Below are 26655 nucleotides of genomic sequence, written 5' to 3' on the forward strand. Positions count from 1 at the left end.
GGACGTGACAAGAATGCAGTGTCAGATTACCAGGACCGTCCGGGCTGCTCCACCCAGCACAGCGAGCAGAAACCCTGCAGAAAGGAAGCGGGCTTTCAGCTGCAGCACCGCGGATGTTGACGGAGAGGAAATGCCTGGCTGTCTCCTCCTTCTCTCCCATCAGATCTGTTGTTTGCCCACATCGCTGGCTGCGTAAAGGTGGAGGAGCCGCACAGTGACTGACTGGTGATAGTGTGTGGGAATGCTCCAGCGTCAGGGCGGATGAAGATGGCTTCGGTGCGGCTGATCGCTAAAGTTAGGACGGGACTTTGGAGAAGTCTGCAGCCTTTTCAAGCTTGCGGCTTCACGGCTACGCGTCCGCTTCCACTCCTCCTCAAGGTAAAACTAAAGTCCTGCTGTGTTGTTTCAGCGCAGGGCTTCTACACCAAGCTGAGGTGTTTCGGTTCTGCTGCTGTTTCCTGGTGGTTCCTCTGAACAACAACAACAACAAAATGCTGAATTAAATCCGGATCAAGTTCTGCTCTAACCTTTTAGAGAGAAAAGGAAAGTGTTCATGTTCTATGGAGGCTTCACATGCTTTGCCTTTATTACACCAAACATCACAGGGTTTTATAATAGAAAACAATAGAAATGTTTGTTCCTCACTGGCATGTATGAGGGGCGAGGATACGTGGTTTTCATTTTGTTTTAACCCTTTATAAGGCAAGTTAGAGTTTTTGATCACTTGCCTACCCCTTACCTAATGGAGCCCCCTCCATCCATTAGTTAGATCTAGAAGCACAAGATCTACACCGAGCCATTCAGCAAAGATAGTTCTACATGGCTGTAGATGAGCCCTTCAATGATATATAACCTACTGTAAATAAAGTTGAAAAAAAGTTAATTAAAAGTAAAGTTAATAAGCCTATTTAACAATTATATCTGGGTTTATAAATTAAAACAAATAAGTGACAGTATCAGCATTAATACCTCTAAGGTTATGTTGTACCCCAAAAAAAATGTTTTTCTTTCACTCTTGGAGTGAATTTCTTATAGAAGCACTTTTGTTATTTTTCTAACAAGTTGGTTTTTCTTATTATTACATTGAAAAACATTTTTTGCCATCAAAATATCCATATTTTTTAATGTTACAAAGGTAATAAGGTCTTGTTCAGTATTCCAATAACAGTACTTGCTTGAAGTATGGATTTTCAAACTATTTCACTGAGTGCCCTATAAAGGGTTAAACAAACAAATATCTGAAAAGTGTGGTGTGCGTTTTTATTCTACCACCTTAAGGGCTGGTTATCCTCCCACAGTATATTGTTGATTTATGCTCAATATTGCAGCTTGGTCTGTGCTATGTTATTCCACACCACAAACCAAGAGGGACAATTAGGAACTAGCTGGGGGTCTCGATACGGCCGAGGAGGTGAGGAAGTGGGGGCAAGTTTGTCCGACAATGGAGGGACATAAGGGCAAAAAAGAGCGGGGATTCAGGTGGGAAAAGGGTCCCAGCATTCTGGCACACCTTGCTCTTCTAGCTGGTCCATCTTCACAAGTCGTTTTCCAAAATGGCGGTCATACAAACCAAACAAACCAGTAAGGTACCAAAAAGGAAATATGCATAGAGTAGGGTGGTTGTAGATTTGACCAATCAGAGGCCTGCTGTCTGCGGCACTGTCCGCAGTCACCTACAATTTGGGAGAGGTGCAGCAGAGAGTCTGCGGAAGGGGCGTGAGCCTTTACTCTGGTACCGCTAAATAAAACCCAGTGCAGCCCCCTCTTACTGCAGCTGCAGCTCTTTTCGGGGGTCGGTCTGCAGGTCGCTTTGCATATTCAGAACATCTAACTCAATCAGCTTCAGATTCATGTTAATTTAGGTCTGAACTGTGACTGAGGCAATCTAAAACACCAGTGTTTCTGTGGTTTGAGGTTTAAGCCATTTCATTTCATCTCTGGTTTTACAGTTTGAAGTGAAACAATCTATAGTCTTTTCCTGCATATGACAGTTGTTCTTCACCACAATTATCTGAATTGTATCGCAATCAAAATTATTGTTCAGCATCTATAAAACAAACACAGCTGACAAAAGCGCTGTACAGTTATTTTATATAGCACGTCTGTGAGCTGTGGTTGTTTTATAAGTGCTTAAAGTCGTAGGGAAATCATTTAAATGTCAAATCATTCTGGCTTAAACATGTATATAAATGTACTCTTTATAAGATCATATTGTTCAAAAATTTAGAAAATTTCTATTTGAAAAAAAAAATCCGGTCTTAAAATATATATATATATATTTTTTATTATCTTCTGCAGGCCAGTTAGTTATATGTCAGCTTTAACACCTAAATTCAGCCAATCATTTATCAACTGTCATCTGTCAATCAAATCTTTTCAGTCATAGCATCCTGATTCATTTATCGCAGCTAATATACGCAACGGTTGAAATAAGAAATAAGAATCTTTCCTTTCCCAGTGTTCACGGGGATGGATGTCTGTGTCTTCAGCAGACGTAGAGCTAACAGAACTGGCAGCGTTGCGAGGCAAGGGCTCAAACATGTACGGCTGGAAGCCTTCTACACCAAACCAAGCTTCTGCCGCCCTGGCGTCCTCTTCCACAACATCTTCATCACCGCTTTCCTTCTCTAAATAAAAAATGTATGATGGAGGAGACTCATCCACGACCTCCGACATAAAACTCTCCTCTTCTTGCATGTTTCCGCTGTCCATAGCGTTCCTTGACAGTGTCGTTTCTAAGTCACCAATTTAGTGCTACTTGGTCCCAATGGAATTTCCCATTGGGAACCTACTAGCACTAAGTTGCTAACTGGTTAGCAAGATGTTTCAGAGACACCAGCCTCAATAAAACTTGCTTGCAAGCATTCGGCCACAACGATCCCGCCCCCTTGATAAACGACCAATCACATTCACTTTATTCACTCGTGTAAAGTCGTGCACCACTCGGGAGAATTCTGAAATGCAACGTTTGGAACGGCCGCTTCCCTACGACTTTAACAAATAAAATTTGATTGGATATTTAATTCCAGCCAGGTCCACACAAGGCAAAATTTGATTTTGGGGCCCCTATTTCTCTCAGTATCAATTCATGCAATGAATAATTATTCCCACACCTACTATAACCTTATTGCAGCTCTGGGGGTGATGGGTAATTTGGCCGAAACTTATGTCAGTATATAAGATATAATTCTGATGTTGCTATAAACAAAATAAAGCCTCAAGACTGGCAGGAAATCCTACAACAGACCCTGTATAAATTAATGAATGTGATTATGCATTGTCCATGAAATGCCTCCAATGTAACATTTTGTAAATTATCGTCAGAAAAAAAACATCTACAGGTTTACTTTTTTTTTGTTTTTATTTTTGTTGCTACACGCTCAATAACCATTTTCCTCCATCCATGGCTTCTTACTTTTTTTTTTTTTTTTTTTTTGTCATCACCTCCTTAAATGTTTACGTGGTTGGCTGTCATATACTCAAGGATAAAAACGTGAAAATGAAAAATCACTATAAAAAAATTAGCAAAACAAATTCTGTTCCGTTTATTTCTATAGCACCAATTCACAGCACATCTAATCTCAAGGGACTTTACAGAGACTATAACTACAACTGGCTCTTAAAATACAGAAAAAATCTCCAATTATTTTACAAAAAGCAATCTTTTAACAAAACCCCATTAACACTGTGGGCAGCAATAAGTTTTATTTATCTTCCTGTTAGGATTTCTCCCCCTCACAGTCTCTAATCTTGATTTATGGTGTTCTGTTTTATTACTTTTTTTTTTTTTTTTTTTTTAAATAAAAGCTTGGTTTATATTCTAATTCTCAATCTTAGGAAAAATGAAACAGATCCTAACTTTTTTTGGGCACAGTAAGGAATAACAATAACATTTGACCCACACCTTTATGCTTAGAAGAGTAAAGACAGTCAAAATAAAACTGATCAATTCACACATCCCATGATTTTCCCTCTGGGATTATGTCTGATTCTGATGTCACAGGACGCAAGCTTACTCTTTCCTCTTTTTGTTTTTTTTGTTTTTTTTTATAAAAGGCTGCACTTCATTTTCCCCTGAATGCAGTTTTAAGCTTTGCTTACAGCTGTTGGTTTACCAGCTCCATGCTTTCTAAAAAGTCTGCATGCAACAATCTTTATCTCATTCATCACATGCTAAAGTCTGAGACATCTGAGCGTCTGCCGGATACAGCTCATTCAAAATGGGGTATTTGGTCATTATAACGGGCGTTCATTTTGTAGCTAAATCTTACCGCATTCAAGTTTAGCATCTGGGCAGCACAGCATCGCACCTGCAGAGCACAGCCACTCTTTCCATTTGGCTCGAATCTCCTGCTCCCAGATATTCAGTCAGTGAAAATCACTGTAACCACAGGCAGCAGCTTATATCGAAATACTGAAAATGTTTTTAAATTTCATCACTATTATTGAATAAAACTGTATCATAATATATGTTGATATCGAATTATTGTCTAGCCCCTAAACTACCAGTTATGAAATAAACTAGCATGCAGATATTTAAAGCAAAGTGTCCAGTGGTTTATACTTTTTGATCCAACTGAAATAGCCTGTAGCAAAAAAACGACGACAACAAAAAAATTGGCATATATTTTATAAATGGAACTCCTAAATGAAAATGTTGAAAAACGGATGACTAAATCAAGTTTGTCTCTGAGAAGTTTTCTCTGGTTATTCCTCATCTGTGAAAATGGCCCCAAGTTATTTTGAAAGTTTACTTTTTTCTACTGTATGTAGGAAAAAATCCTTAGGCCTACACATGCAAATATATACATTTTATTTAAAGGGGCTCTAGTTGCATGTGGGCTCTAGTCAGTCAGTTACTTATGCATTCAGCCAGCTCTGACTCCAGGTTTCCTGTTGCTTCTAAAGAAGAGCATCAACCACATTATGATGCTGCCACCACCATGTTTCACTGTAGGGATTGGTTTTGGTTTCTCCAACACAACATTTTACATTTAAGCAAAAAAAAAGTACATTTTATAAGCAGCCTTGTGTTAGTTTCTCACTGAAAATTAAAAAAGAAATTAAAGTCTATGATTGTAAAGTGAAAAATATTAATGGCATTCATTAAAAAAAAAACTCACTTTGAGTTTAATCTCACAAACCAAGCGATGCTTTAAATATACATTCATGAAAAAAACTATTGGACCTCCTGTGTTTTCTTCCATTTGTTGATCTAACATGTTTTCTGAAGCATGCAATGAAGCAAAAGAGGAAAACAGGGGTGGTCTAATCATTATTTTCAATGACTATATATTTTCTATCTGCGTTGCGTCATTAAGCATAGAGTGTCATTCATCACGGGATCCCCAGTTCTCATTGAGGCGAAGCAAATGACTTTGTGCAGCAACCACTCAATGACTCTGTTTAGAGCAGCAGAGGAAAGCTGCTGCATACATTAGCAACTCGGCACCATCAGATATTTTCTTTTTGTTGCATCAAACCCATAAGCAGGTTTATTTTGGAGCTTTTGCATTTCAGTGTGTGTTTTTTGAAAACAGCATCAGTCAGCTGAAATGAAGCAGTGCAGGATGCCAACTTGCTGAGCAGGGAGAGCTGTCCTGTTGTGCTGGATGCATGCAGTCTCTCTATTGAAATGACATTTGTTAGGCCTGTAGGACTGACAGGCAGGCTGTCTTCAAGACTCACAGCCTGCAGAAGCATGACTAAGAAGAGCCCTGCTTTTAAATTGCTTCTTCTTCTAAACTGGAAATATTCTTTCTATAGGAACCCAATGAAAGGATTTATCCCAGCCAGAGCTGTTGCTGATGTTTCTCCATGGCTGTTCTGATTCAGACTGAATTACTATTTTTAATTAAGGAGAAGCCTCATTAAACCAGGTACAGCCTTGCTTGGAAAAGAACATGAATTAGAGCAGGAGAATTTAATAATCATGTCATTAGATTTTATGACGCTAATAAAGGTGAGCTGAAGACCAAACATCAACTAATGTAGCAGTGGATCATGGAGGTAGATGGGATTAGAGAACACTAAAGTCATGGAACCTGAATAAATGGTTTAAGCTCAAGTAGCTGTAAGACAGGAGAAACCGAATCAGGGGGGTCCGAATACAGAAAAGGTCTGGAGACATTTTTATTATAATCTGTTACTTTAAACAGATTTTAACTCTGAAATAAAGTGAGGTGTTTATGCATCCATTTTAACAATGGAATGTTTAAATAAAAAAAATATAAAAAATTTAAAATTTAAAGTGTTTTTTGAAGTAGAGAACAACAATCGTTCAGTTTGGCATGTAGGCAATTTCCTGATTCACATATTTTATAAAACACCTGAACTGATCGTTTAGTTTTTCTTTCTTTTTCCTGGCTTAAAGTTCGCAGTGGGCTTTTTGCTGCCCTGCAAGGCTTTAAACCTGGGTTGAATGGAGACAAAGCCGTTCTAAAGCACATATCAAGGTCCTCATTTTGAGCCTGGGTCCATATTTATTTTTGATTCTGTTCATGGTGGAGAATCCTGCTTCACAGCAGCAGGTTGAGCCAAACATACTTCTTCCAGCAGTCCACATTTTCTCTGCTCTCTTTTTCTCATCATCTTCTCCTTCTTTCTCATCAACCGGCTTGCCACAGGTTTGCCTGCTGTGTCTAAAAGTAGCAGCAGCAGCAACCCAGACTGACAGCAGCTCATTGGATCATTTCTATCACGTGTAGCCTGGTCCTGGACGCTCCGGAGGGCTTTACCGTATAAACAGGAGAAGCTGCACAAGTGACATTAGACACTGTCGTCGGACAACATACAGTAATTTATAAATGTTTTAAATCAGGTTGGGTCCGGATTAGCCAGAAGGTGGGTCTGGATCCAGACCACGGCCCACTAATCTGTGACCTCTGCTCTATGAGATGCAACCATCGGATCTTTTCAGGCTGATACCAACCAGACCTGGTGAACTTTGATCATTCAGATCTTCCAAAAATCTACCAGCAGTAAACTGAACAGCACATTATCCCTATTTTCCAAAATAAAAGCGTACTAGATTTTCCTAAAGCCCTTGTTAATAAGGACAGGCATATTTAGTTTGAATGTAAAAAAATAATTCACTGACAATAGTTTATTAGATAAATATTTGTTCCATCTAATTAATTGGGGACGTCCATTTAAGCTGTGTTCACGCCAAACACGCTTTGAGCAGCAAAGTCGATCTGCTGCTTTATCTCTGATTCTTATTCACATTAAGGCAAGAATATCTATTGAAGCATCTTTGATACTTTTTTTCCCACTTAATAAAGCCCGAGAGCACCTTCGTTGGGCGGCCGTCTCTGATACTTTAGAGGCGTTTCACTTGTGAAGACGTTCACCATCTACTTTGTAAGCTGTGAACTGTTGAAGGTCATTTCTGGAGCTATTTTCAATTCAATCCAGTTTATTTATATAGCGCCAAATTCACAACACATGTCATCTCAAGGCACTTTACAGTTCAACCAGATCATACAGTCAAATTGATACAAAGTTTTCTATCTAAGGAAAACCAGTTGATTGCATCGACTCATTGACTCAAATACAATCCCTCACACTAAGCATGCTTGTAGCGACAGTGGAGAGGGAAAACTCCCTTTTAACAGGAAGAAACCTCCAGCAGGACCAGGCTCAGTGTGAGTGGCCATCTGCTGAGGCCGACTGGAGTTCAAGGAGACAGAAGCTCCTCTGAACCAAGTTTGACGACCTGCTGACCCACATCTGTGCCTGGATATACTACTAATTTCATTTCCTTTTTTTTTAACTAACTTTTTATTTCTTCCAGTTTAAATGTTTTTCTTTTGAGCAAACTTTTCTCTTCCTTGTATAAGTGTATAATTTTTTTTTAAAACAAGCTTTTTTTCTGAGTTTAAGTTTATTTTATTTTATTTTACACATTGTATGGTCCCAATTTAACTCCATACTTGTTATCATGATGACCCTACTGCTCTTACTGAGCATCTTTCGCATCCAGATTTATATCAGGTGTGCCTGCTGTGAAAGTCCAAATGTATTGTTGGCAAACAGAGTGTGTGTGCATGATGGCTAAAATAAACCAAGCACTTAGTTCTCAGTTTCATAAAAGCTGTTGCGGGTTATTATAATCAAACCTGAGAAGAAAAAAAACCCCAAAAATTGGAGAAGACAAAACAACAGTGCTACAGCTGCAAAGGAGAGAAAGGTCTTTTGCTGCTCGAGTCTCAATGGCAGGCTGTTTTACATTTATTAAAAGCACTCTCTGTCTTTCCATTTGTAGATCACTAAAATAAGATTATTCCTGATCAAAATCACGTTCCTAGACTGAACTGTAATAACAGATTTTCTTAATTGCATTTTAGCAGCAGATACTCAATTTCAGAAAAATAAAACTAAATTGTACTAGTAAGAATTAGGTTTTATATACCTAGAAATGTTTAGGCATTTTAAGCAGCCATTTAGACATTTATCAGCTTGACTGAATATGTATTTATGATATCTGGAAGTCGTTTCTTCATAGTCAACATAAAGCGAATATCATTCCCATAGTATGGCTTTAGATTGTGCCAGTAGACTCAGTAGGTTATTGTCAATGAATGAATCTTAATCCTAAGGGAGATCCTTTTTTCCCCGCCGAATTGATTAATCTATTTTTTATTTTTTACTTCTATTGTATTGTTGAAAAAAAGGAATGAAAAAAAGATTCACGTGATGCAAACCAAGAACAAAAAATCTCATATCCTGTAAACTGAGTTGATTTTAATAACATTAAATCTGTGTAACTAAAACATAGAATTGATTCGAAGTAAAAATTTTAAAACTTTTTTTTTTTAATGGATACATTTTAAATAAAGTACATAAAAACTATAAAGTGTTTAAAATACTTATGATTTTAGAGGTGGCTGAAGTGCCACTGTTTAGCTGTTATCGATAAACTCAATATAATCAGCCATAAGCAACCTATTCCGTAAAAATTCAAAAAAATTAAAAAAATATCCGCTGGACTTGGTTTTCAAGATTTGAAGACGTTTCGCCACCTCTCCAGGAAGCTTTCTCAATTCAAATGTCTGGATCCGCAGTGAGTTTGAGTCTTATATGGACAAGGCCTTGTATTGCTTGGAAACATGCAACATGCAGACTATGACCTGGATGACTGAGAACCTTCATCAGCATAAGCAACCTATTAGAATGTAGAGGAGGCCCAGGCTGAAGCCATCCTATGGAACTGGAGCTGTCTGACAGTGCAGTTTTATTTCTTTAAAGTTGTTTTTCATGCACATCAATGTTCTGTCACTGATATCAAGTTCTGTTAAATAAGTCTGTGTAATGCTGCAAATGTGAGGAGGGATATATGTATGTGATGGATTACAAGGTGCAACGGTAGAGCTCATATACCTAATTTCCTGAATATTTGTTTTATTATATATATTTTTTAATTGTTTTTTTGCACAAAACTACAACAAAAATCTCTTGACTGAATCAGGAAATAAAACAACGTGATTGTCTGTAAGAAGAGTGGAGAGAGAGGACACTGAGTTTACTGAACAAAAGCTGCCATCGACCAGGTTAGCTCTGTGGAGAATGTTACTACGGCAACAGAAACAGAGATTGAGTAAACTGTCTTTGTGAAATGGGAAACTCTGAGTTTCTCTGATTTAAAACGTCTTGGACACTAGGCCTGTTTTCGAGAAATATGCTTGAAAATAACATGCCCAAAATGAATTGAATATATCTCAAGAACTACAGAGTTTATTTTAATTGTTTTGGTATCAAAATAAAGGCAAGACCCCAGAGAATATGTTACAGGTCTAAAAACCATCTTGGGTCGAGTGCTGAGGACCCAAATTTGGGTCCTCATGTTATGAAAAGGTTAAGGTTTAGAAAACTTTTCAGTAAACCTGCTTTTTGAAATGGACCCCAGCCGTCCAATTATTGCAGTAAAGTGTGATGACTGCTGTGAAATGTTTGGGGCAGCTTTAATTACAAAAGTAATGGATGAAATGGGGGCAGAAATGTGCAAATGGACAAAATGTACTTTTTCTGACAAATGTTCAGTTCTGCATCTTAAAAAGCTTTCCGCTGACCTTCAGCTAAATGAGACGGTCAGGACCAGCAGACTTCTGGGGATTCTCTTGAGGGAAAAAAAATATTGCTGAATCAGAGAGACTGTTGGTGGGGTTAATGTAGGTCACTGAAATGATGCACTGTATGTTCTGCTAACTTCCATTTAAGTAACCAGACCTTGTGATCTCTAAATGTTCTCCAGGCTTTCTGATGGATCTTTTCCTGTTCACTTCACGGTTTGTAGGGCGGTGCATAGAAAGTTTTGTTCTTGCTGATTAATGTGGCACACCCTCTGTTTCCTGTCTGTTATCAACAACAGTGACGCAGCTTTTACATTAATTATTGTCTCTTTCGGAGCCAAAAAAAGAGAATTAAAAAAAATCCACTGGACTTTGTTTGCAAGTTTGAAGACATTTTTGCTTCCCATTCAGGAAGCTTTTTCAATTCAAAATGTCAGGAATAGCATAGAGTTTGATGTTAAATTGGAGAAACCAAATAACTTCTCCACAGATGCATGGTCCAACATAGAAGAGGGACCTCCTCTGGACCGCTTTATGGACAGAGGACATTCTTTTGAGGACCAGAATGTTAGAAAATAGGTGGTTTGAGAGGGGCGTGAAGGAAGCCATCTATGTTAAGAAAGAAAAACCAACCTTAAATAGAGGTGGTGGAGTCAGGATTCAGCTTTCAAAAACCTACAATGCAGCAATTGAATCGATTGCTTCCTGCTCTCATCGCAGCCTCATCCCCTGTACACGAGAGCAGAACACCTTGCCTACTCAGCCAGGCCAAAAATCCCCTTTAATGACCGACCTTTCAGACATTTAGATGGGTATGGGGCACTGCAGGCTAATAATGACCCCCCGTTCCAAAGGGTGGACCCCTTCGTCTCTTCCACTTTGCATGTTTTCAAAACAAAAACAAGGCTTTGTTGGGCTACTATATAAAACCTCAAACTCAATGCTATTTATCTGACATTTTGAATCGAAAAAGCTTCCTGAATGTGAAGCGAAACATCTTTAAACTTGGAAAACAAAGTCCAGTGGATTGTTTTTTATTTTCTTTTTTTGGAATGACTATGAACTGGAAGACTGAGAACCTTCACCAGTGTCTAAAGGGATATTAGGGGATTTCTTTAGACACCAAACCTCCCATAAGTCCTCTCAGGGTAAAGATCAGTCTTACTGGATGACTTGGACACGTTTTTGGGGACTTGGAGAAGGATAATGTCTGTTATCCTCGCAGCAGTCACAGTTACAGCTTTTGGATGGCTCTCAGCATGGGGTGGCACAATCTGGGGGAGGCCACAAGGAAGAAATAAAATTTCCATCAGTTTCATCATGAATCAGTTCATCTGAGGTTTGTCTGCACGTTCCAGTGAGCTCTGGCTTCCCTTATTCATCTTTAGCTGCTCCATCGGGCCTGGTAAATTTTATATTCTTGCTTTAGTTTCCAATTTAATTTCAAGTTTTGCAGTTCAAAACTTTGAGTTGTTGCTGTGATCATTTCCGCTCTGTGTGGTAATGGATATCATAATACATAATCTAATCTGTATTCAAAGGAGCCGTTCAGACATGAGGCGTGTGTTGTTGTTCCACGCCTTTAAAGATAAGCGTTGCTTTAGGAGGGAGAATGGGGTCAGCATGTGACCCTGCTTTGATGACACGTTGGAGCTGAGTCTGAACTGAAACTATGATTCACTGGTTGCAGCAGAGTTGGTGCCGCCGTTGCCAGGAAGTAGATATTTAAACCGCTCTCTTCCTTTTTATTTCTCTACTGTTCAGCATTCCAAGTTTTCAAAATGAGTTTTAACTGATCCATGCCTGAGTGGGAAACGGGAAAAAGCTGCAGCAACAGGTGCAGGAGGGGCATGGCAGTAATACTGCTACAGGAAATTTTAATTAATATTTTTATTTTAGTAATTATAGGCAATACGTTTTCATAGGAAACAAGAGGATGATCGCTTGGCTGATCATCTCATCACAAAGAAAAGAAAAAACGGCAGCAATAACAAACAAATGGAAAAAAACTAAATACATTCGACATGTCTGAAAAGGAGAAGGAAGAAGCAAAATTATTAGATCCCGCCTCTATTTCTCTATATGAATCACAGAAATCGTGCTGCCTTCAAACAAACTACTGACCACAATTGGAACAATAAACCTTAGAAGAACAGGACTGACTCCAGCTGCTTGGATCATAGTGGCATTATCAGAGTCCAGATATACATTGCACTGATTTCTTTGCATGTAATCATCCGTTACACTGCAAGGAGCAATACTTTAAAACAAGAAAATTATTCTCAGTGGTAAGGAACAATCCACCAACAATGGTAAGAAAACAAAATAACCCTATAATTGATCCAGATTCAACCCCAATCTCTAAATATTGTGACCAAACCACATGATTAAAGAAGAGTTGATATATTTTGACATTACTTGTGTTTTATCTCTAACTGGTTCCAAAGTTTAGTCCCACATACAGACACACAAAAAGTTTTAGAAGTAGTTTGGACTTTAAGGGCCGGATTTATCAAGATCCAATTTTGCGTGCAGTAATTTGCGCTCGCAAACTGGAATTTTGCGCGAGGGGCTGGACCATGGTTTGCGGGTGATTTAACAAGAGTGATTGAGTAACTGGTGGCAGGTGCAAAACTGTTGGAGACGCCCTATTTAAATGATGGTTTTGCGCATTTTGTGGTTTGCGGCATGGCGAGTTTGGACAGCAGAAAGCGCAAAAAGAAATTCGACCCCATGGAAATGGAGGTGTTGGTGGATGAAGCCAACAAACATTTAAGTGAGCTACAGCAAAAAAGTGTGACTGTCACACAGAGGAATGCTATATGTGAACAAATCTGTAATAAAGTAAACGCTGTTGATGAAACCTTGCGAACAGTGGATGAAGTAAAAAGAAGATACCAGGATATTAGAAGGCGAACCAAAGAAAAACTGGCATATAACAAAACATCTGCAAACAAAACAGGAGGGGGCACAGTAGATGAGATGCCTCTGACCAGCATTGAGGAACAAGTACAGCTGACGCTCTGTGAGGAGCAAATCACTGGAATTGCAGCTCCAAAATGGCAATGCTGGATAAACGAAATGTTTTGATGATCGTTTCCTCGTTCATTCCAAAAATATTCACACGGAGTGAAAAAATGCGTTCTCTGCGTCTCCTTGCTTCATTTCAATGTCTCCTTCTTGCGTTAATAACCGCTGCCATGTGTGCGCAATTACGCATACAGACCATTTGCACCTTCTTTTGAAACGTGTTAAATATAGAGTCAGATACCGTTAGCAAAATTGCTTTCAGGTTTAATAAATCACTTTGCGAGTGCTAAATTAATATATTTACATGTTCTCCTCCCACAAGACGCACTTTTGCGTGTAAACGCCCCAAATTGCATATTCATTGCAGAAAAAGTACTAAATGGATAAGAGGCGCTATTTAGCATGTTTTAAAGACCAAATCCTTTTAGCACGCTGTTGATAGATCAGTTTGTACATTTTTTAGCGTGCGCAGTGAAATAGCTCACGTTTTTATACACGCAAACCTTTGATAGATCCGGCCCTAAGTGTCATAAAACGTCCATATTCTCTTAAACTATGAGCTCTTTCTTTTATTTTGAAGAGCTGCTGTAGGTTATTTGGCACAAGTTGTTGATTTCTTTGTATAGGATTATTCATATATTATATTCAACTAAATAAGTGAATTTAAGCAAATTAGATGAAATAAAGATATGATAATGAAATAAATGCACCTATTGTAGACTGGTAAATGTTCCCTCATACTTGGACACAACTCATAAGGTATGGGAGTATTAATGCGCACTATAAAGTACAGAGAACATTTGCATCAAGGGATTGTTTCACTTTATTTATAAATGAGAGGCTCTTTTTTTATGTGTCTAACGTGGGCTTTCCGGGAAAATATATTGTCAAGTATAATTTTTAAAACTTTTATTTTTACTCCACTCTCTGTGCCTTTTCTTTCTCTGCAGCTCTTTTAAATTCTGGGTCCAGCTTGTTTCTGATAAGCGACCCCGGCCCACGTCCAGGCCGTCTCTACATTTTGCAGACCTGCTTCTGATTGATTTCCTAACTGTGGTGCATGGTAAAGGGGGAAGGAGAGGTGATCTAAAGCGGGTCGTTTTCATGATAGGACTGATGGCGGTTCTCAATCACATCGCTGGCAGAAATGCACTCAGCTTCTCCTCCTTTAGATTGGTGTTTAACTGCCTCCTCCAGGCCCTCCATCCTATCATTTTGACCACATTTCTCTCTCTGCCTGGATGTCATGTGAGTAACAGGCTGTTATTCTTTCACATCCCCCCCTCCCTTTGTGTCACTGAGTGGGAGGAGATTCCTTCAGGTGTTGATGCAGCGGACTGTAGCTCAGTTTGACAGAGCTCATATTAGAGTGACCCTCTGAAAGGCTGCGGGGAAATTGGAACGAGTTGTCGCCGTGGGAGCAGAGGGTCTCTTCCTGCCTGTGGAGGAGGATTATTACTGTATTCCTAGGAGAACCCCCCCACCACCACCCCTCTGCTAGTGTGGCATTAATTACAGATGACTGGCTTGCAGGGTAAATATACCCTCAGCTGAGTGTTGTGCAAAGCAGCAGCTGGAAGACATTATTGTATAATTAGGGGCAGCTGTGCATCATTGATTTGTGTCGGTGGGATTGCAGCTGATTTTCACAGATTCACCAGCAATATGTTAGTTTTATCTGTTATGTTGCTCGTGTGTTGGGTTTTTTTTTCAGGACTGGGCTTGTTTCCATGTGTAATCAGTGAGTAATGCACTATGTGCTCGAAGGTGGAGTGTCACGCAATATATAGGTGTGTCTCACTTTGTTAGAAAACAGCCTGAGGGAAAAAAAAAACTTGGACTGTATGAAAAGCACATGGGAAATATCTTAATTTCCAGTACACAGCTTTGTAAAATGATCATTAATGGACAAGGTATGTGGCTCTGACATGCTGTCAGAATAGTTGCAGCTTCAATATGAATCTATTGGAAGCTAACTGTGATCTAGCTCTTTGTTTTTGGTGTGATCCAGCAATCTGTGCTGAAAAGACGTTATGTTATTAAATTAGTTGCTCTGGTTACTCTCAGAGGAATGTTAAAACTTGGCTCTATTAAGTGCATTAACTCACAAAACTCCTTCTATCATGCTGATTGCTAGCCTGCCTTTTTCTATTATATTACCACGTCGTCATGGTGGAGAGTTCTGCTGTTCCTCCATGCAGCACATTAAAGGGTAGCTAGTTAGTAAGTTAATTATTTATTTAAGAGCTAACAGCAGAGGTTTAAGTGAATATTTAACCAAATAAGTCCGATAGGGATGTCCTACTTTATAATTTTTACAATGATGCCGATATTGCAGCTTAGAGAGTATTGACCGATACTGATATAGATCTGATATGATCAGTAGAGGTGAGAATTGGCATGAGTGTTGCGATTCGATACATGTCGCGATACTTGGGTCACGATATGATATTATCACGATACTGCAGTATCACTATATATTGCCATATTTTCCCCAGCTATCAAAATCAAATGATGAGATAAAACAGCAAGTGCTGTATATTTTCATCAGAAAATATTGATTACTCATTATTATCCATGTTGTTTGGGGTTTTCTTCCACTGTGACTGCCTCAAATACAGATTTGGTGCTGCACGCACAGTTAAAGGGCTCCACAGCGCTTTCTGCCAGAGTGGTGGTGCAGAGGCAGCCCATTTTCCCATCAATGTTTTATGTTACCATTTTTTTTTTAAATCGATACTAAGAAGTGAAAGATCAATATTATATTGGGCAGCCGAATATCACGATATATCGCCAAAACGATTATTTCCCACACCCCTAATGATCAGTATGAATGACTTATTTTGTAATGTAGGATGTTAGAAAATACTTGGTTAAGTGATATTACTTAAACAGAGATGACTAATTTGTAGAGGCGAGTATTGGCATGTGTGTTGCGATATGATTAATGCCACAATACTTGGGTCAGGATATGATATCACAATATTTCAATATCACTATATATATAATGATATTCTAGGAATTAAATGTCAATCAGAATCCATGTTGTTTAGGGTTTAAATCAGTCATCTTCCACTGTGACTGCCTCAGCAACAAATGGTGCAGCGGCGCACAGCAAAAGGACTCCACATTCTATCTGCCCTAGTGGCGGTGCAGAAGTAGCCCATTTTCCCTTATTGTTGTAGATAAAAAAAAATGTTTTTAATGGATATTATGAAGATCGATATTATAATGGGCAGCTGAAAATCACAAAAAAAAACTTCAAAAATAAGCAGATTATCAGCCTGCTTATATCAGAATTCAAATGCATGTTCCAATCTATGATTTTTGGCTAATATCAAACTGATTGATGATATCAGTGTCTGATTGGGACAGCTCTAGCTTCAGATGCATATCTCCAAAGCCTAAAGGCCTGGTTATCCTCCCTCAGCGGTCAGTTGCAGTAAACTTGACGCAGATATTTTTTAATTATGCACAATATTGAAGCGTGGTCTGTACTATATAATTCCACGCCACAACGCAAGAGGGAGAATCAGCAACTAGCTGTGGGTCTAGATACGGCCGAGGCGATGAGGAAGTGGGGGCAAGTTTGCGCAACAACGGAGGGACATGAGGGTGAAAAAGAGCGGGGATCCAGGTGGAAAAGGGTCCCAGCATTCTGGCGCACCTCCCTCTTCTAGCTGGTCCAACTTCACGATTCGTTTTCCACAATGGCGGTCATACAAACAAAACAAGCTGGTAAGGTACCAAACAGGAAATACGCATAGTGTAGAGTGGATGAAGATTTGACCAATCAGAGGCCTCCTGTCTGAGAGGTGCACCAGAGTGTCTGTGGAAGGGGTGGGGCATATCGACCTGGTTTCTGAGTATAAAGCCGCCTAAACAAGGGAAGGAAGTGGGTAGCACTGCTGCCTTGCAGCAAGAAGGTTCTGGGTTCAATTCCAGGGATCTTTCTACATGGAGTCTGAGCATGCATGGGTTCTCTCCGGGTACTCCGGCTTCCTCCCACAGTCCAAAAACATGACTGTTAGGTTAATTGGCTTCTCTAAATTCTCCTTAGGTGTGTGTGCGTGAATGGTTGTTTGTCCTGTTTGTCTCCGTGTTGCCCTGCGATGGACCACTCTAATTAGGACTCTACATTCACCTCAGTGGTTTGTGAACCTGTTGAGGAACTGATTTCACTTTAACAAAGCTCACATTTACCAAGATGATTTATTAACCTGAATTTCCTTTCCCAGCTTCTCTTTTAATTTCCACATATGACCCTAGCAGGCCTCCGTAGTTGTTGGCTCAGCTTTGCTAAAAGGACTGAAATTTATATAATGCATTTCTAGTCATAACTGCCACTCTCAGTGCTTAACAGCAGCCTTGTTAAAGTCTACATTTTCTAAACGCTTGTCCTGCTTCAGAAGGTCATCTGTTGTTACATTTAGGTGGCACCCTATAGAAATCTGTGTTTACAGTGCAGCGCCTCGGAACCGGCGGTAATAGAAAGCCAGAAGCCTAGCCAGGGAAGTGGGCTGTTATTCATCACTCGACTCTCCAACACAATTATCTGTCACAACTGCAGCACTCTGTTGATTTACAGCCGGATTGGTAATTTCTGCACGCCGCCTGGAGCCACTCGGCTCTCCAGCTGACCCAGAGTCATAATGTTTCACACTCAAAGTCATTTTCATTAAAAAGTCAAGGAGCTTTACAGACCTTTGATTAGCTGTGATTTTGTTGATAATGGGGTTCGCTGTGACACACAGACAGTGGAAGCAGGTGCTGCATGTTATGCACCGTTTACTGTACACTAATAGGCTGCAGCGCTCACACTAACGGGAACATTTGCATACTGCACTGTGGAAACAATGATTATTTCTGTGTCGTATGAAAATGTCTAATATTTTATTTATATTATATTTATACTTTTATGAACGGTTCATTCGCTGCTGCAGCAGGCCCCTTTCTCCGGCCTCAAAGTGAGCTATAACCCAATCAGAGAAGATATTTCATATAATTAATCTCACAACAAACTGAGCTCTCTGCTGGATATTTTCCGTCATTCATTTTCTGGGCCAATTTTATTAAGCCAAAAGTTCAAATGCATAATAATGACTCATAAGAGCAGATTTATTTAAAACATGCGCTTGTAAATTACTCTTTACTTGCATTTTTTTATGTTTTATACATGCAGATTCAATAACCATGAGCCTCCAAATGTCACAAGCATGAGTTCATGCTCCTTCTCTGCCTTTGTAAGTTTCTATGTTTCCTTTGTTTCTTTGCAGATTAGCTCAAATTTATTCAAATCCAACAGGGATGTTTCTGTAATAAGATACTTTTAAGACTTGCTGCAGATTCTCCATCAGGATTTATGACTTGGCCACTCTAACATGAGAATAATCTTTGCCATTGCAGACCTGGTAGTTTGTTTCTGGTCATATTTCTGCCTAAAAGTTGGAACCTCGGTGTCAGTCTAGTCTTTTGAAGCCTCTAACAGGTTTTCAGCTCTGCCCATCTTCACCTAAACTCTACACTGCTTGGAGAAAAGCATCCCCACAGCATGATGCTGCCATCACCATGTTTCACTGTGAGGCTGGTGTTTTTACTTTTGTCACAGAAGCTGAAAGATCAGTTTTGGTCTCATCAGACAGGAGTACCTCCTTTTTTAAACTACATGGTGAGAAATTGTGCAACAAAAGTGATTAAATTATGAACAATGAAATCAGGAACAATCATGTTTTTGTTATTTCGCTGAGCGCTGCTTCCTGGCTCAGGAGGCTCCTGCACAGCTCTCCTCATGTCTCAGGTTCCCGTTTTCACCAAAGCTTCTCACGTAACCATCCATCTCCTCACCAGTGGGGCGGAAAGGACACCTCGCCTGCCTCTGCTCAGTCACTCTGATCCAGCTTTGTTTCACAGACGGCTCTATTGGACATTTTAATGTAATATGGATTGAAGAGGGAGATGTACCCCGGCTGTGTGGGAGTCCTCAACCTAATTAGTGCTGAATGTGTCGTTAAGGTTGTTGCTCCTCCTAATAAGATGTGATATAACTATAACTGTTAAAAAGTGTTGATGGTTCAGCAGTTTTTAGATATTGATTTTGGTTTCTTTGCTTTGCTGACATAAATGAGCACATTCACGTGTTTTTATCTGATCCAGATTCCTGCAGCAGAGTTGAGTTGGTTCTAACAGAGTAGATATGGGTGCATTTAAACAGACAGTACTACAGTTGGTGAATACTAAGAGCAGGATGGAGAGACCACTACCTGTATGAGGTCTGTTCTCACAGAACACAATCTGGCCCTGCATCAGAAATACTCTCAGGGAGCAGAAATAAATAAGAAGGTCTGACAGTCAGTCTGCTTCAGCTGATTCATGCAGCTGGTGGAAGAAGAGAAAAAAATCGGTTGCTTTTCTGGAGGTTATTGGAGGGAAAGCAGCTGGTAGGCAGACAGACGGTCTGTCTGCTCTCTGTTATCTGAAGACGGAGCCGTTTACCAAAGGAGGGCTGTTTGGTTACACCAAGAACAAACCAAACTAACTCCCTGCTTCCCTAACTTTTCTGTTTCTTTCTGTTCAGGTTCATCCCAGACGTCCCTCCCTGGGACCTGCTCCAGCTCTGATCTCCACTACACCTACTCCCTCCAGTGGTAAATTACTCTTCCTGAATTCCAACAATTACTGTTATGCTGCCTTACTGAAGGGTTTGTGGGTCAATAAGGATGGGAAAAAAATGTTATGCATTGTATAAAATGTCTTTTGATCACTGCTAAAAGGTGTGGCTTGCTTTTATATTCTGCCACCTTTCCTCTGATGCCCGATTAGAAACTACCTTAGATGTAGTTGGAAGCATCAAGCCATGAGGAAGCCGCCTTTAGCTGGATTTTTTATAAGCTGAAATGCTATAAGGTTTGCTGAAGGTGACGGAAAAGCAGCAGAGATACTTTATACTGCATAAACGATCAAGAAATAAGTACACATTTCTTAAATTAGGTGTATTTGCCCTTAATTTGAGTAAGTAAATAAGATGTTGTGCTAATGAAATGCGATTTTTTTACTCTTAAATAAAATAATTAGATAATATGCACTTGAAATAAGGAAATGCATGTGTTTTTTCTTATTTTAAATTTAAATTGTCTTGTTCCACTGGCAAAGTCTCTCACTCATCTCCTCAATTCAAGAAAAAAAAACTTATTTTAAAAGAAAATTACTTATTTAGATAAAAAAATTTTATAGTTCTTAAATATTAACGTAAATATTTTTTTTTATTTAGACATGTTTGGTATCATTGCATAACTTTTATCATCCAAACATGAGGAGAGAAATCAACATCGATCTCTGTTTTGAAGTCTGTATTTTAGCACATGGCAGATTTTGCTTCCCTCTGTTATAGCGGTGTCCTTGAAGCACAAACATGGCCGCCTGGTCCTGGAGGTGCTGCTGCCGTCCAGGCAGGAGAAGTGTCTGTTCTACCTGCGACCCATGCTGATGACGGTGGGAGATGTGATCGCTGATCTGCAGTCGGAGGATTCTGGAGTGACTGCTTCTCTACTCTCTGCAGGTATGTGGCTTCATATCATCACAGGGGCATTGGTCCTGTTAGTCAGGCGGGTTTAGAGCAGCTGGAGAACGGACTAGTTAGACAGGATGTCTGAGGATTACTTCCATTTTACTGGAGGGTATGCACGTGGCCCACTGGTGCTAAATGATGGGAACCTTTTATAAACTGTTAGGACTGACTACTCCTGCAGCAACTATTGAGCTTTAGAAAGTAAATAATCTTTTACTTTATTGTATCAGGAGTGGATAACAATTGTGAAGTTAGGAAACTGAGATGGTATCATATCTTGCAAGAAAAAAGGTTCAAATTTATTCAACGTCCTCAGACGGAGAGATGGGGCTCTCTGACTGCGGAAAAGCTCAGTACACACATATACACCTTACAAAAATCCCAACACACACTCCACCCACGGGAACCAACCCACCCCCTGCATGAAGAACTTTCTCACACTTGAATATTTGGAGGAAAAACAACTTTGAGTTCATCAAGACCATTCCCTGTTAGGTTAATTCATTTTTTACTGGCGAGCTGGATCTCCTCAAAACAGCAGTCCTGCCCTTCATGCCATGAAGGAGGCTGTGTAACTCATTCTTATCTCTCATGACCTTCGTTTGGAGCCCGTGAGGCTAAGAACAGACATAGCTCAACATTTTTTTACTCCACACAATGCACTATTATTCTTTCTTAAGTAGAGATTTTTCCTCACTTCCTGTCTGACTTATCAGGACTTCATGTTACAGGTGTATGGTTCCTGGAAAGCAAAAATCCCACATCATCAGTCCTCCACCACCTTGCATTATTGGTGATTAGAGAGAGATTAGATCTGGTTAGAAAGTAATCTTTCTATGATGGGCTACTTTTGAGGAAATACCTCTTGATACAGAACCGTTTTCTTCATAGTTCTGCTTCTAGTTAGAAAAGCATCATTAAGCTTATCACTGTTTTCTTAAAATGTTGCTTTCTGGCTTTATATCAAACTGCCACGTCTCTCATTAAATAAAAGTTTTATACAATTCTTAACAAAAAATGCTAAACAATAGCTGCAAACTGATAGGAAATTTAAATGTCTGCGTTCAGTTCTAAACGAAAGATCATTCAAGCCTTATTAGAAACAGTGAAGCTAACGTTAGCCTAGCTCATACCAAGTTCAACAACTGAATTGCTCATGATATATAAGCCTTTATGCTCCATGTGTAAAAACCTTGATGATTGAAAGTCTTATGAAGGTTATAAAAATAAACATAAGTCCATCTGATTGACATATTATTTAAATACATTTTTTTTTTGTGTTCAGGGACTAAAAACTGTCGGATTCTTCAGTTTTCATGGGCAGGTCAGGGGTTATGAGAGGAAAACTGGATGATTTGGACTGGTGCATGCTGGGATTGGGGTGGCTTCTACAGCAAACAGATGGAGGCCTCAGTATAACTAACAGTGTTATTATGTGGAGAATGTGGTTGTTTTTTTATTGAAGGACCTTGATGTGTTATAAATGAAAGCATTTAATTTTAGTTCCAAAATGCGCTGATGTTGCTCTATTATAGAACATTACCCTTCATAGCCGGTGAGGAAATCGGTGTTTTGCCTATGAGAGCAGTGAGTCACGGTTCAGTATCAGTGCTGGAGTCTGATTTCAAGGTCTTCATTAGGAAAATCGTTTAAATCTGAGCTGGATCCTTCCTTTTTTTCCAGATGGACAATGTGTTGCCAGCACGACGCTGCTGGACACCGTGCTGCAGAAGGACTTCCAGCTCGTCATCAACGGTACCGTTTACGATATCAGCGCTCCTGAGAGAGGTAACATCTTCTCATCAGCAGTTACACGGTGGATCTTACATGACGTTATTGTTAATCTTTTCTCCTGCTCGCTTCCTCCTTGCAGTGGTTGCTTCTAGTGAGCATGCCAGGGATATGGAGGATATGAAACACGTTGTGCACCTCCTGCACACGGCGCTCCACCTGCCTGAACACCACCTGCTGCAGGAGAGACAGCTGCTGGAGAGATTGGACAACCTCAAGCAGGAGCTCACACTTCTGGAGAAGGTAGCAGAACCACTTATAATTCAGACAATAAACCTGTTTATTTGATTTATCTTTAAGCTAACATGATCGCGTTTTGCGTGTTTAAATGACCCTGAATGTTTCAGATGAAGGCCCGGCTGTCCCGTACTGCAGAGTTTCACAGCTCTAGGGTCCTATGGACCGGCATGGCCCTGCTGTCGGTGCAGGGCGGCGCCCTGGGCTGGCTCACCTGGTGGGTGTATTCATGGGACGTCATGGAGCCAGTCACTTACTTCATCACCTACGCCACCAGCATGGGAGCCTTTGCCTACTATATACTCACCAAGCAGGTGGGCCTTAAATTAAAACATTTTTTCTTGCATAGAACTGCAGGAAAACGGTTTTGTAGCAGCAGTATGGCAAGCCATTTTAACATTCAATCACTTAGTGTAACTATCCAGAATTATGTCACATATCTATAACAATATTATGTTGCAGATATCAGTAATGAATGTCGAGTCATGCAATTATACCGTAAACAGGTTTTCATGCATTTAATTAAATTTGATTTTAGCTCCATTTATTTATACAGTGCCAATTCACAACACATCATCTTAACGCACTTTACAGAGACAATCAGATCATCTTGATTAAAAGAGTGCTGAATGATTTTGCCAAAAATCTAATTGCATTTTTTGTTGTTGTGATCATAATTTTATTTTGTTTCCTTTGCACTAACAGCAACCATGTAGATATTTTTCACTTCAGGGTTTAACTGTTTCATGACCTTGGAGGCGTTCTTGTCCAAAGTCCAGTGTTGCAGCACTTTACTGTAACTGTCGTGAAAAAAATACTTCTACTCTCATGCATAAATCTGCTAACTAGCTCCATCTCTCTTTGTACTACTGCATGTTAGCAAACCCACTTAAAACATATTACCACCACCTAAAGGCCTTGAGCTAAAGTCGGTGTTTCAGTCTTGTTTAATGTGACAATAATTGAGTTTCTGTGCAATAAGATGTCTGTTAAACTGTGGTCCAAAGTTAAAAAAAATATATATATTTTTTCTTTTGGTTAAAATCTAAGGAAACCCAACTTGCTGCATTCAGTCATCAACATTTCAGGATTCACTCCTCCTTTATTAGCATGTGGAGACAGTGGATTTTAGCTTGCATTGGGTCATTGACTCTACAGCAATCCCTCACACTCAGCATGCATCTAAAGATAGTGGGGAGGAAAAACTCCCTTTTAACTGAAGAAACCTCATGCAGATCCAGGCTCACTGTGAGTGGCCCTCTGCTGAGTTAGACCTGGTTTTCAAGAAGAATGCAGCAGACATGGAAAATGTAATGGTAAATTAGCTCTAAAGGTGGATGCAGGAAAGAAATAGTTAATCAGACAAGCTCTAAATGGTTTGTCAAAAAAAGATGAAATAGATAACAGTTTGTCACAGTAAGAGCTGAAACCATAGCTCTGTTTAGGAGAGAAACGGCGAAAAAAGTTTTAATAAAGAAAAAAAAAGTTGCTGTTTTCTCTGATTTAAAAAAAAAACTTATTTGAATTTTTTTTTTTTTTTACGGATTTTTTATTTATATAATTTTTTGTAAAATTTTTGTTTTTCAGATATAGTTTTCTAAATTGCATTCTTTTTAAATTGCCGTGTACAGATCACATTCTCCTCGCTTATATTAGATGTACTAAAACCAAAATGGCAGGAGACAACAAACAAATATGGGACCTGAATTATGTCGATCACATTAAAATATAAGATTAAAAGAATATCCTATGAAGTTTTCCTTTTGCAGGCGGTGAAGACAAAAACATCAACTGCCTCCTGTTTAACTTTGCTGAGAAACGTTTCTTTTTAATGATGGTATTAACACAAATGCTCCGTGGTAAATGAGCATTTAATGAAAGAAGGAGGATTGTGGAAAAACTTATTGGAAAACCCAATAATGACACATTTAAATTTTTCTGTCTATCAGATAATCTTTTTAAAACCATTTCTTCACAAAGGCCCAAATCATGACAAACCTCCACCTTACATGAGACCTTACTTACAGTTTTAAGGCGTTGCATGAAAATTACACAGGTAAAATGTTTACCAATATGTACATGTTAGATATCGCTGGAAAGCTTAGAGTCTCCACAATTCAACTGCCAAGTTCAGTTTATGGACATAGGGAGCACCAAAGCACAATTAACACAGATATAGCTGCATGTCAAAATGTACCATGACAAAGCAGCTACAACAAGCAAGCATGTCTTTATAACTGCTGTTCAAAAAATAACTATCTGACTAACTGTCATGCTTGAACTGATGCAGCTTAGTCTGTGTTTTACTCACCCAGTTTGTGATTTTTTATGTATTCAGAAACTAGGAAGTGTTAGCTTTCAAATAATGTATCACACATGTAATTTGTGCATACAGTTCCTAAGTTATTTGCTTTTCCATTTGGGTATGCAAAATAGGTGAGAATTTCCCAAAATGAGGTGGATATTAAGAGGTTAATCTAATTTGCAGATGTTTGCAAACCATCAGCTGGACTGTGGGTAGAGTCTAATGGTTGTCATGGAGACATGCTGAGGAGTTTCTAAGAGCATTTGGTTGAATTTGTCTAAATTATTCTACTACATTAATCCCCTCCAATCAAAGATTCCTGCAATCAGTCATTCGGTCTATATTTTGGTAAACAGACTAAGATTCGTCAGCGTTCAGCTCATCTGTCCTGAATCCTAATGTGAAACAATGTTTTTCTTCAACTCTCTCCTTCAGGATTACGTTTATCCAGACGCTAAGGACAGACAGTTTCTACGGTACTTTTATAAGGGGGCCAAGAAGAAGCAGTTCAACGTGGAAAAATACAACAAACTGAAGGATGAACTGGAACAGGTGACCCACCTATAGACTGCATGTCTTTAGTGTTCAGAAGCAGATTTCCCACACGGCTTATTCTGGTTGTATTTCATCAGGTGGAGGAGGACTTGAGACGTCTGAAATACCCAAATCAGCTTCAGCTGCCCTTAGAACAGATCCAGGCCAAGCCATAAGTGACACCCAGCAGGAAGGAGTGAGACTCTGCGCCAGATGTGTGATTATTCTGATAATGCCATATTTTTACCTTGAAATCTGATTCTGTAGAAGTTCCCTTCTTTGCATTGTTGCCATATTGTATCCTCATCATAAACATTGATAATTAAAGTTTGCATTTCAGATGGTTTTGTACTTTCTTGTCTGTCAGGTTGTGTATTTGTACGTCTGTTTAATGAGATGTGGATGTATAACCACTACACAAAACTGACAGTAGGGCTGATCGTTGAATTATTTGTTGCATTGCTTTATTTTTGCTAATATTGAAAATAAACTAAGGATCCTCCAGGAAGAGATGGACAGTGTAACTAGACAAGAGGAACGGCTGGGTTTCCTCTCTGGGCCTGCTGCGTTTCCATCGGGTGGAGGGCAGTCTCTAGGTTATACCACATGTGAAAGTGTTATAGCAAAAGATTTTTTCCTATATTTCTTGTTTCTGGTACAACATCATGTTACAGATGCTCATTAGAAAGCACTTTGTTCATTCTGCCTTTGTCTGATGATAGCGGAGACAAGACTTTTGGCCTCTTTATGAGGACAAAACTGCTAAAACAGGGTTTATACAGGAGTAACTCTAATTTAATGCTTTTTATTCATTTTAATGCCATTTACGAATAAAAACATGGCAAAATCTTTCGTTTTCAGCCACTTTTGTTGAAATTTGCATTTTTTAATTCTCTAACTTTCTCTCCGCCTCAAGCTTCTTTTCCGAACACACACAGCTTTACGATCAATCGGATATCGCAATATCAGATGAAATTGTTTTTTATATATGTTTTTTTTTTTTTTATATGAAGCATTTTAAATGCCACGATAATCACATTTAATTAATTTCAATGCCAATTAAGACCTTTAATTAAAAAAATATATAATTTAATGACTTTTAATGATAACTGGAGTATTCTGCC

At 39.2% G+C, this 26655-nt stretch overlaps 1 protein-coding gene across 1 annotated transcript; it reads left to right on the plus strand.

Moving 5' to 3' along the window:
• Positions 1–25872, plus strand: LOC119779065 (calcium uniporter regulatory subunit MCUb, mitochondrial-like). Its single transcript, XM_038278570.1, has 8 exons — positions 1–378; positions 19675–19744; positions 20488–20655; positions 22348–22452; positions 22538–22698; positions 22803–23006; positions 25433–25549; positions 25630–25872. Exons 1-8 carry the CDS (start codon positions 262–264, stop codon positions 25705–25707), a joined length of 1020 nt encoding a protein of 339 aa, XP_038134498.1. The 5' UTR covers positions 1–261; the 3' UTR covers positions 25708–25872.
• Positions 25873–26655: the final 783 nt, after the last annotated feature.

The sequence above is a fragment of the Cyprinodon tularosa genome, unplaced genomic scaffold (genome assembly GCF_016077235.1).
Source record: "Cyprinodon tularosa strain WSP-4 unplaced genomic scaffold, ASM1607723v1 ctg142, whole genome shotgun sequence".
NCBI classification, from domain to species: Eukaryota; Metazoa; Chordata; class Actinopteri; order Cyprinodontiformes; family Cyprinodontidae; genus Cyprinodon; species Cyprinodon tularosa.

Coding starts and splice junctions, on each gene's coding strand:
- LOC119779065 (XM_038278570.1), top strand. CDS start 262: ATGAAGATGGCTTCGGTGCGGCTGATCGCTAAAGTTAGGACGGGACTT. Junction 20,656..22,347: donor TGCTTCTCTACTCTCTGCAG/GTATGTGGCTTC, acceptor CTTTTTTTCCAG/ATGGACAATGTGTTGCCAGC. Junction 22,699..22,802: donor AGCTCACACTTCTGGAGAAG/GTAGCAGAACCA, acceptor TGAATGTTTCAG/ATGAAGGCCCGGCTGTCCCG.